Genomic DNA, 12578 nt, shown 5'->3' with positions numbered 1-12578 from the left:
CAGGTGATAAACACATGCAAAAATTCTCTACAAGATACTAGCAAATCGAATCCAATAGTACATTAAAAGAATTATTCCTCATGATCAAGCGGGATTCATTCCTGGGCTACAGGGTTGGTTCACTAATCGCGTATCAATTAACCTGATATACCATGTTAATAAAAAAAAGGATAAGAACCATATGATCCTCTCAATAGATGCAGAAAAAGCATTTGACAAAATACAGCATCCTTTCATGATAAAAACTCTCAACAAAGTATAGAGGGAACATACCTCAACATCATAAAGGTCATATATGGAAGACCCACAGCTAATATCATCCTCAATGGGGGAAAACAGAGAGCTTTTCCTCTACGGTCAGGAATAAGACACAGATGTCCACTCTCACCAATACTATCTAACATAGTACTAGAAATCTTAGCCTCAGAAATCAGACAACAAAAAGAAATAAAAGACTACCAAATCATCAAGGAAGAAGTCAAACGTTGACTATTTGCAGACAACATGATACTCTGTAGAAAACTTGAAAGAATCAACCAAAAAATTGCTAGAACACATGAATTCAGCAAAGTCGCAGGATACGAACTCAATGTTCAGAAATCTGTTTCACTTCTACACAATAATGAAACAGCAGACAGAGAAATTCAGAAAACAGTCCCATTTACAATGGCACCAAAACCCACAAAATACCTAGGAATAAACTTAACTGAAGAGATAAAAGATTTGCACCCTGAAAACTATAGAACACTTATGAAAGAAACCAAAGACATCGCAAAAAAAGGAGAAACATTCCATGTTCACAGATTGGAAGAACGGACATCGTTAAAATGTCTGTACTACCCAAACCAATGTATATCTTTAATGCAATCACCATCACAATGCCACTAGCATTGTTCACAGAGCTAGAACAATCTGAAAATTTTTATGGAACCAGAAAAGACTCCAAATAGCCAAAGTAATACTGAAAAAGAAAACCAAAGCAGGAGGCATCACGATCCTGGACTGCAAGCTGTGTTACAAAGCTGTAACCAGTAAGACAATATGGTACTAACACAAAAACAGACACAGATCAATGGAACAGAAGACAGAACCCAGAAATGGACCACAAACGCATGGCCAACTAATCTTTGACGAAGCAGGAAAGTATATGCAGTGGAAAAAGGACAGTCTCTTCAACAAATGGTGTTGGGAAAACTGGATAGTGACCACGTAAGAATGAAACTGGAGCACTTTCTTACACCATACACAAAAATGAATTCAAAATGGATGAAAAACCTAAATGTAAGGCAGGAAACCATCAAAATCCTAGAGAACACAGGCAGCAACCTTTCTGACCTCAGCTGTAGCAACTTTTTTTTTTTTTTGAGACAGAGTGAGCATGCAGGAGTGGGCAGAGGGAGGGGAAGGGGGGGAGGGAGGGAAAGAGGGAGGGGAAAGGGGGAAGAGAGAGAATGAAATCTTGCCATTTGCAATGATGTGGACAGAGCTAGAGTGTATCATGCTAAGCAAAGTAAGTGAGTCAGAGAAAGACAAATACCATATGATTTCACTCATTTGTGGAATTTAGGAAACAAAACAGATGGGGGGGCACCTGGGTGGCTCAGTTAAGCATCCAACTTTGGTTCAGGTCATGATCTTGTGGTTCGTGGATTCGAGCCCGACATCGGGCTCTGTGCTGACAGCTCGGAGCCTGGAGCCTGCTTTGGATTCTGTGTCTCCCTCGCTCTCTGCCCCTCCCCACTCACATTCTGTCTGTTTTTTAATAAACATTAAAAAATTTTAAAAAAAGTAAACAGGTGGACAAAGGGGAAGGAAAAATAAAGGGAGGGAGGGAGGGAGGGAGGGAGGGAGAGAGAGAGAGAGAGAGAGAGAAACCATAAGAGCCTTAACTATAGAGAACAATCTGAGGGTTGATGGAGGGAGGTGGGGGCGATGGGCATTAAGGAGGGCACTTGCTGTGATGAGCACTGGGTGTTGTATGTAAGAGATGAATAACCAAATTCTACACCTGAAACCAATTTTTACCACATATGTTAACGAACAAGAATTAAATAAAAACTTGAAGTAAAAAAAGTCTAAACATTTCAGTTATAAGTCATATAAACCAAATCAAACTAGTTTCTGTAGGGAGGGAGGACTTGTTGCCTATCACAACTTAAATGGAAACCTCTTAACAAATACTTATGATGAGACCCTGATGAAGCTGAATGGGAGAAACCAGACTGTGAGTAATCCGTAACCAGGGTCGCAAGACAGATGCTGTTAATCCCTTGGCCAGTGTCCCGGAGTCTGCCTGGGACACGACTGGGCTTCAGGAAGTTAGGGTGACTGAGGAACCAGATGAGGAAGGAGAGTCCTTGTTCCATTGATGAAAAACAGCCGCACTGCATCTTCTTGTCAACAGGTTAAGGCTTGAACTCACTGCTACCCAGTCTCCGCCAGAAGTTAATTCAGAGAAACTCTGTCTGAAAACCGAGGGGGACCCGGTCCGCCTCTCCCCCCGAGAGCCTCCGCTGTGCGCCTGGACTCGGCCAAAGCAGCGGAGAGAGGCCGCCAGCCTGTAACCAGACGACACGGCATCAGTCCCTCATCCAAGGGCGGCTGTGAATGACGCTTTCACGCACTGTCGTTCCCCGACCGGGGAAACTCCGTAAAATAATCCTGTCAAGTGAGTCACAGCAGCTCAGAGAACAATGTTCTGAGGACACCGCTCATTGAATTATTGAGTCCTTTTCATAAAATCCTCAGGCAAGTTTTGTCTCATCTGGTTATGTTTCTCTTGAGCAATGAGTTTTTGTCTTATAAACACTGAACTTTGTAACAAAGCGTATTTCCCTATATATGCCAAGTCGGGTTAGATTTTAAGTATCTTGAAGGTATACACGTAAACATCCATACGCGTGCATTTACGCACACATGCACGCGCGCGCGCGCGCACACACACACACACACACACACACTCTCTCTTATGCAGGCTTCCCCCACTCTCCAAAGGTAGAGTTGCTACGAAACCTTCCAAAAGCCGCAGCAGCATAAAGCCAAGAAGCCATTACCATTAATTTATATGGAAATTTTTTGAGCCTTCCCACACCCCAAAAGGCTTTGCTGACAGCTGCACAAAACTAACTGATGCTCAGAGACGCCTCCACTGGCAGCCCCGCCCAAGGGAGGCTGCATGGGGCCTGGGGAAGGAGCTGGGCCGGCATCCTCGCTGCCCCATAACCGCCGCTGTAACAGACGCGGCGGGCTCTCTGTGCTTCTGGCCTTTTTTTGTAAAAGCAACATCCTCTCTGGATTTCAGCTAACAAACCAGCTATGCATATACATCTGCTGTAAAGCAAAGTGGCGTAAACGAACTTTCACAAGGTTGCGGGGGGGATATACCTGCACGCGTGTACACCTGCACCCCACACGGCCCCTGCAAAGTGTCCCGTGCCCGGCGACCCTGTGGCATTAGCTGCTTGGCCTAAGGAACCACCTTTGTCCCTCCGCCTGCCCATTTCTAACTCCGCCTCCAGGCATGCAACCGGGAGACGCTGCTTGGGTCAGTAGGTCAGTACGTTACAGGCTGACAGAGAGAGAGGAGAGAATGAAAGAATTACCTTTAAAAATGTACGTTTCATTTCGCAAATAGCCTTCTCTCTGATATCCTCAAGCTGTTTCACTGCCTGGGTAGCCTGCCGTGCCTGTTCTTCACAAAATCCATCCAGAGAATACGTTCGAGACCTATCCAGCTACTCACCCGATAGATGTTGAATGTTGGAAAGTCAAAGTTTGTTACAAAAAAAAAAAAAAAAAAAACAAAACAAAAAAGACACGAAATATTCTGGTCATCCTTTCATGTCATAAAGAGCATATTTTAAACTCTCTTTCATATACATTATGCTTTATACACCAAATGCTTTCCGTGTTCTTCAAATCCACACACTCACAGTTAAACTACATCTTAATAAAACACAGAAAAATACGTTATTATTTTAACTGTAATGAAGATTAAGCCTAAGCAGAAGAACTCAGGAGTTGAGGTGTTTTGAAATATCGGAGCCCCGGGGAGCCACCAAACCCAGGAATTGCTTTTACCCTTGAAATCTCGATCGCGTGCAAAATTACAGATGTGAGCACTAAATGTCGGATAAAGGGGCTAAAATTAAATAATCCGAATGACGTGAAGTGTGTGCTGAGCTCACTCGGAATGCAGCACGGGGGAAATCCCATCGGCTGTGCTACTGGGCCCCACAGCACACAGACATTTCACCCACTCACGGTAGCCCAGCGTCTTTCCTCCTTGCCGTGTTTTCCTGTTTTTCCCACCATGTGTTAATTCTCTCACCAAAACGCATTTTCATCAACAAACACGCACCTTTATCCCTAGTGGTACTCTAATACTTGGTAAGTGTAGGCTTGCAAAAAAAAAAAAAAGATTGAAAAGTGCTCCCCTAACCTTAAAATTCTGGATTAACTCTGTGTTCTCCCTCTCCTCGTCCTTTTTCTGGTTACCAGGCCCTGATCTTTCCAGTAAAGGGTGTCTCAAAATGTCGCTCCCTTTCTGAGCCCACTGCCAACCACTAACTGAAGTCACTCTTGCTCACACCTGCATTATTCTAGTGCTCTAACCATCTCTTCGCCTCTCCCTGCCTTCCATTTCCCCCACAAAGTGACATCACATTAATTTTCCTAAAATGACATGTTCAGAAACTTTCAATCACTGTTAAGAATAATTCTCAGAGTTTACTCTGCAGAAGAACCACGCGGGGAGCCTGTGAAACGTGTAGATGACTAGCACCGCCCACCGCACTCTCCCCCAACAGGGGTGGGACACAAACTCTCACATTTTCACGAGGCAAAGTACTGAGCCCCCAAGACACAATTATTCTTGAACGCAAATCCCAACTCTCCAGCTGGTTCTATGGCCTTGGATAAACCGGTCTCCCTAGGTCTGGACGAAATGAGAAGGCAGGCCCTTTCCCATCTGTTGTGGACGCTCCGGGGCCCTGCGGCGCACACTCGTCCACACAGCACGTGCACAATCGCTCTGGGCCCTGTGGTGCACATTCATCCACACGGCACGCACACACCTGCTCCAGGGCCTTGAAGCACACACCCGCTCACCACAGCACGTGCGCACCCATCCCAGGGCCCTTCAGTGTACATTCGTCCACAAGACACACACACTCACTCCGGGGCTCTGTGGCGCACACTCATCCACATAGCACGCGCACACCAGCTCCAGGGCCCCGCAGCGCACAGTCGTCCACACAGCACGCGCACACTTGCCCACCATACCACGCACACACCCGCTCCGGGGCCCTGTGGCGCACATTCGTCCACACAGCACGCGCACACCTGCCTCGGGGACCCCTCCTTGGTACCTGCGTCCCCAGCAGTCCACCTTCTGACTCCTGACCCCCGACTCGGTTCTCCAGGCTACGAATCCCTGCTGTCCCTCCTTCTGGGCCTGGTTTCTCCAGTGGGTCTCAGGAACTCCTGTCCCCGCGAACTTTCCTCACGACCCCCACCAGGAGCGCCCCCGCTCACAGCAGGTTCAGCTCCTAGCTCTCCCTCAGTCTGCTGTTCTTGGCCCAACATTCAGACCCAACCTAACTTTCGAGCCTAACATAAACTGAGCGCATTCCTCACATTCGCATCACCCCCCCACCCGACCCAGCTCCCCAGCTCCTCAAATCCAGCGCGGCCCAGCTCATCACGTCCTCCTTTCCCGCAACACGCCTAGCCTTCCACTGCAAGGCTGGTCTCCGCTTCCCCTGAATCTCTGGGGCGTGAGTATTTCACAAGCATCGTTTGCCGATAAATCCTCCTTGCCTTCTATTTTGCTACCTGGTCGGCTAGAATGATTAGCAAAGTTGAGGGACCACGTCTAGAATTAGCAGTCATTTTTGTATGTAAAGAATCATCTCTTCCAATAAACTGTAAGCAAAGGAAAATTAACAATACCTCATTTTTAGTTTTACCCATCTCCTCTGCGTAAAATAGGTAATTGACCGATATTTACAGGGTCTAAGGTCTCCAGGGAAGAGTCCTATCATCCCTTCTCTGTCACTCTGTGAGCATTACCATCCATGGGGCACAGCCTTCACAGATATACTAAAGTTTCCTTTGCCTTGACGCCCACCATTAACTGGTAAATTCTGTGCCTCGGTCACTCATAAAACAATCTAATATAGCTGTCCAACCAATTTCCTTCTAGAATAAAACCATATGAAAGTACTCTTCAATGAAATGTCTCATACTTAACTTGAATTTAATCCTTTTGAAACATTAATCTCAATACAGTTATAAAAAATACACTTCATCTGTAATAATTCATTTTTTCATTAATTCTTTTATTCACTGTAAGACTACTTATTAAGCATCTACGTATCAGCCACTACACATAATCAATTCTAAAAATAGGCTGATTTATAGGTATTAACCATATTACATATATATAGTCAACACAATTAATTTTTTAGTTGATTATCCAATTTGAGTTGATTTATCAAATCCTTTCACTATTTTTAAGTCTAGATGACTATCAACTTTACTTTTTAGTACCTCCTTCACACAGTGGGTAAGTGAAGCAAAAGCTGCTGGAATCCTGTTCAATTGTATACTAAACACCTAAGACATATAGTTCTGTATACTTTAACCTGTCTGAAAGAACTGTTCTAGGGACGCCTGGATGGCTCAGTCAGTTAAGTGTCTGGCTTTGGCTCAGGTCACGATCTCATGGTTTTGCTCATAAGTTCGAGTCCCGCATCAGGGTCCCTGCTCTCAGCACAGAGCCCGCTCGGATCCTCTGTTCCCTTCTTTCTCTCTGCTCCCTACCCTCACTCTGTCACTCTCTCAAAAATAAATAAAACATTAAAAAAAAAAAAGAAAGAACTATATAAACTAAAACATTCATTAAGAAGGTCACCCTTTCTGGGGCGCCTGGGTGGCTCAGTTAAGCATACGACTTCAGCTCAGGTCATGATCTCACAGTCCGTGAGTTCGAGCCCTGCGTCGGGCTCTGAGCTGACAGTTCAGAGCCTGGAGCCTGCTTCAGGTTCTGTGTCTCCCTCTCTCTCTGCCCCTCCCCTACTCGTGCTCTGTCTCTATCTCAAAAATAAATAAAAACATTAAAAAATTTTTTTTAAAAATAAGGTCACCCTTTCTTAGAATTGTGGGACAGAAAAACCCATAAATTGAAGCAAAACCTCCAAGTGGCAACTTATGACAATTTCTTGCCATGTAATCTTGAGAGAGAAGAACATCGCAGGTAGCTAACAATTATATATTAGAAATTACTATTTATAAATGATATTGCACATTTAGAGTTTTGAAAATAAAGAAAGGGCCTCACAACAGACTTAGGTTGAATTGAGGGATGAAACTATGTATAAAGAATGTTGTTAGGGGCGTCTGGGCGGCACAGTCAGTTAAGCATCCAACTCATGATTTCAGCTCAGTTCATGATCTCACGTTTTGTGAGTTCAAGCCCCTCACCGGGCTCTGTACTGACAGTGTGGAGCCCGCCTGGGATTCTCTCTGTCTGTCTGTCTCTCTCTCTCTCTCTCTCTGCCCCTACCCTGCTTGCTCACTCTTTCTCAAGTAAATATACTTAAAAGAATTTTTTAAATAAGGAATGTTATTAATTATTAAAAATGACTATCCATGGAAATGATGTTCTTTGCAACTATTTTGGAACGTTAGTCATCCGTAGTGATGGTTTCTTCTGGATCTAGAGACAGGTATTCCTTTGATTCAAAACCCCTTTGGTTCTTCCTGGTTTCTACCTGCAAATAGAGACTAACAGTAGTATGCTGCTCCTCACCTTGATGAGGCAAATGGCAGATGGAGTTTCTTCATATTCTTTTCCATGTTTGCAATCAACTGCATCTTCACAAAGTCCCTTTACATAGAGCAGACAGCCTTGAAATAACTCATCAGCCCCAAAAAGATGGCGGCACAAAAATGACCTGAAAGGTAAAAACTTTCCAGACTTATCTGGCTCCTGTTCAAAATGAATACAATTCACTTAGAGGGAACCGTGTAATTTGTTTTGTATCCATATGTATTATATCTACTGTATTTTAAATGACATTAATGAACATAAGTAAGCACAGTGGGGTTTGTTTGGCTGATAATGTTGAAAGCAAGGTTCTGGTATTGGGTGTGTTGAGTAAAAAAATACGAGGGCAAACAAGTGATGATATAATTTTATGCCACTGAGTTCTAACAACTTTGAAACAGTAGGCAGCGATGTACAACATAAGTTATATTTCCCCTATTAAATTTAAATACTTTTCCTCAATTTATGTTTTCCCCAATTACAGGAAGAAAAATTAGCTAGACTTGGGAACCATTTGGAGAATGTTTCTTAAGTTCTCCAACCACCTATATCCTAGAATAGAAAAGACGGGCCTTGCTCTTTCCTCTGCCCCTTTCTGCCGGTCCGATCGTGGTCACAAAGGTGAGTATTATCACTTCTAACAACACAAGACAGAACTGAAGGAGGAAAGAGCAAAGTGAAAGAGATCAGGCTCCTTAAAAACTGGATCAAGAAAAGCGAACCTCCCTGTGCAACGGTGTATCAAAGAAGGGGGCGGGGGGGGGGAGGCTTCTGCCCTTCACCGATCCCTTGTGGGGTGGCTAACTTTTATAGCTGATTTTGGTATATTTTATATAAAAATATAATCATCAGAAATTAGCCTTTTCCTGTCTTTCCATTTTACTGGCGAAAGCTTTATGCACCATGAAGAAGCTCCCTGGGCCCTTTATTCTCACTGCCCTCCCCCTCCCCAAGGCCTTGTGGTCTTTGTCATAAAGGCCTCCTCAAATGACACAGGCCTCGCATAACCTGGAGCTACTCACAGAGGTGGAATTTGTTCACGGACACTCCCCTGGGTATCTAGTACAGGGAAGAAAAGAAATCATACTAAAGACAAATGGCACATTCCAGAAAGTGAACCGCCACAAAAAAAAAAATCAAACCCCATCTTGGGATTTATTCACAAGAGAATGATGATGAAGATTCACCTAGTAACGAATCCACATTACCCAGCATTGTTTAAAGCTTTCTTCTTTCCTTTAAAAAAATATAATTGACTTTATGTGTGTATTTTAACACAGATATGAGGAAACTAGGGAGGGTTCACTGTGAAAACAATTATAGGTGGGGAAAGCATGAAAACATTTAGAACTGTGATGGTGAGATCTGACGAGAGAAAAATAATGCATCATCTGATGACTATTCAGGCAAAGGTGTTACCAGGAACGCGCCAACAAATTTCCACCGTATTGTACTAGAGAGCTAAATACATGCTCACAAACTTGACTCACAAGATTGAACTGCTTGGCATTAGAACATGTATCACAGAAATCTATTAAAACTCAGGTCCTGGCTCCTATAAAAATGGGGTAAGTGTACTTTTCACTACTCTTCCCTCTAGGTACAACTAAAAACTCTGAACGTTACATGTGAAGTGAACATGAGAAGACACTGAGAGGTAGAGAAGACGGACCGGCCAGGAGTGACAGGGTGATCAGGTGCGTCTTCTTCTGCCTTCTACGGCCCAGGCTTGGAAATGCCAACAGGTGCGGACAGAAACGCCTGCTGTCTGGCTCGAGGGCCAGAAAGGGGCAGCCGAGCAAGACAGAAAACTTTTCAACAACCACCATTCTATCCCAGCGAGATACCAAAAGGGGGAAAGGCCACGTGGAGAGCCTGGCATCGTGCCCCGGGCAACTGGTAGTGAGCTTCCCTAGTGGTCCTCTGGGGTTTTCAGGGAAAGCTGAGCAGGGAATAGGGAAGGTCATCCTCCCTGGGTGGTGGTGAGCAGAGAAACAGAAGACGTATAATTTTGTAAGTTAAAAAATATAATGACTGAAATGAAAACCTCAGTATGTTGGCTCAACAGCAGAATGGAGTGGACAGAGAAATCAGTGAACCGAAAGAAGAACAACAGAAAGCATTCAATCTGAACAACAGAGTAAAGACTGACTGAAAAAAATAAACGGACCCTCAGGGACCAGCAGGACCATAAAAAAGATCTAGCATTTGCCTCCCCAGTCCTAGAAGCAGAGGAAGGAGAGGGCAGGACTAAAAACACTTGAAGAAATATGGACGAAAATGCAACAAGTTTGTCAACGGATGCACGAACCAGAGGTTTAGAAGCCAGGTGACTACAACAGGATAAAGACAGAAGTCCAACCACCACACATCAAAGTCAAACTTCCGAAAACTACAGCCAAAAGAAAAAGTGTCAAAAGCAGCAAGAGAAAAAACCGTCTACAGAAGAAATTCGAATGACCACGGAGGCCAGGAGATGGGCTCAGAGGAAAGAACTGTCCACTCAGAATCCCATATTCAGCAGAATCTTCTTCGATGACAGAGAAACAAAGAAGACGCTTTCGGACATGGGAGAAGCAGGAGACTTTGCTGCCCGCAGACCTGCCCTAACAGAATGGCTAATGTAAGTTCTCGCAACAGAAATACACAACAAAACAGCCCAAGGAGCCCTGCGACATTGAGAAGGAAGCAAGAGCATGATGAACAAACCAAACTGAATACATTTTAAAAACACATAGACTGTCGTTCTCGGTCTCGAGTTTTACAACGTATATTTGATGGTGGAAGCAAAAAACCGTAACAGTGCCGAACACAAGTGGAGGAAACATTTAAGACCGTCATACTGTAAGTGGGGGAGGGCAGAGGGACACAGAGGTAAGGTTTCTACAGTTCACTCAAACTAATAAAATGCAACGCTAGTAAATTGCACGCTACGTATGTATGATGTTACGCCAACAGCAACCACCAAACAGCTACACAGAAATACGTTAAACAATAGTATAGAAAAATCCAAATAGAATTCTAAGAAATACTGCTTTAGTTGAATATTCAAATAATCCACAGAAAGAAGAAACAGACAAAAAGCAGAGGGAAGAAACAGAAACCAAAAAATAAAATGGCAAACTTAAGCCCTTAACAAATAAATAATCAGACTGAACGTCAAGGGTCTAAACACAGCAATTAAAGACCAAGATTGGCAGACGGATCTGAAAACGTGATCAAACCATATGCTGCCTCCTAGAAACGAATGGCCATCAACAACCCCCCTTCCTCCCAACCCCTCACCCACGCCCCTCCCTCCAACCACCCCTGTAGCAAAGGGTGTCCCTTGAACAGAGGAGGAGTTCAGCTCTCCACATCAAAGCCACCCAGGCCAATGAAGCAGTGCGGCTATAGAGTTACGTTAACCCACTCACAAAGCAGGCTAACTCTAGCCTCATGCCTGGCACGTAGAGATGCTAAATAAATATTCTTGAATTTAAAAAAAAAAAAAAAGACAAGCCAAATCTGGGAGAAAATGTTTATAAACCAGGCACAAGGGACTCGTGTCGAGACTATAAAAAGAACCCTTAAAAACTCAACAGTATAAAGATAAACAATCCCACCAGAAAACATGTAAGGGACACGGAGAGACATCTCACCAGAGAGACATGGAGAGACATCGCACCAAAGAAGATTCACAGATGGCCCATAAGCACACGGAAAGATGCTCAACATCATTAGGGAAACGCAAACTGAAACCACAACATGATACTGCCAGAAAACTGCCGGAATATCTAAAACAAAAGAACAGTGACAATTCCAAATGGCGGCACAGAGGTAGAGAAGCCGAATCACTCCTACGTTGCTGTCGGGGATGGAAAAAACAAAACAAAACTAAACGTGCAATCGCCATATGACCCAGGATTGCACTCCTGGGCATTTACCCCAGAGAAATGAAAACTTGTGTTCCCATAAAAACCTACATATGAAGGTTTAGAGGGCTTTATCTATAATAAACAAAAGCTAGAGAACAGCACGTGTACTTCCCACTCCCAGCACGCGCCGCTCCCCAGCAATCGAGGAACGCCGGATAAATGCGGCAGCCTGGATGGAAGTCCAGAGTTGCGCTCAGGAAAGAGCCAACCCCAACCCCAAAGGTCGTATACTGCACGACTGCATTTATACAACATTCTCGAAAAGACAAACTCACAGAAATGGGGACCCGCGTCGTGCTTGCCACAGGCTAAGAAGAGGGTGGGACTGGGAGGGAAGCGAGTATGGCTGTACAAGGGCAACACGAGGGACCCTGCGGTGACCAATCTTCTGTATCTTGATGACGTCAGTGCCACTGTCCTGGCTGCCATGTTGTACATAAGTTTGGGGGTTCTACCTCTGGAGGAAACAGGATGTCTCTCGGCATCATCTCTTTTACAACTGCATTCAATCACAGTTACCTCAAAGTACAAAGTTCAACAACAACAACAACAACAACAACAACAACACGGGGCTGCCAGAGACCCCGTAAAACAGGATTAACAGCCATTTGACTCCTATGACGTAGTCACTCCCCTTTCTGGAAGCAGAAAGGTCAATCAAGCGACCAGGGGAAGTCATCATAAGCTGTTCACAGAACTATCATCTCCTCATGCCGCAGACTGACATACTGGGAAATGTCGTCAGTGTTTATCATCACGTGTGATATACAAAAATGGTGTTTGAAAGTAAGATTGACTAAACCCACTCATAACCGTGACGTGACTTTCCA

At 44.3% G+C, this 12578-nt stretch overlaps 1 protein-coding gene across 1 annotated transcript in view; it reads right to left on the bottom strand.

Annotated features, from left to right (window-relative positions):
- Nucleotides 1–12578, bottom strand: part of DNAH14 (dynein axonemal heavy chain 14) — a 327779-nt gene that overhangs the window by 260204 nt on the left and 54997 nt on the right. The window contains exons 9-10 of the mRNA XM_043569070.1: nt 7814–7958; nt 3603–3734 (exon numbers count right to left, since the gene is read on the bottom strand). Coding sequence (XP_043425005.1) covers nt 3603–3734; nt 7814–7958 — 277 coding nt within the window. The remainder of the gene's footprint in view (nt 1–3602; nt 3735–7813; nt 7959–12578) is intronic.

The sequence above is a fragment of the Prionailurus bengalensis genome, chromosome E4 (genome assembly GCF_016509475.1).
Source record: "Prionailurus bengalensis isolate Pbe53 chromosome E4, Fcat_Pben_1.1_paternal_pri, whole genome shotgun sequence".
NCBI classification, from domain to species: Eukaryota; Metazoa; Chordata; class Mammalia; order Carnivora; family Felidae; genus Prionailurus; species Prionailurus bengalensis.
This window is presented reverse-complemented; position numbering and strand designations above follow the sequence as displayed.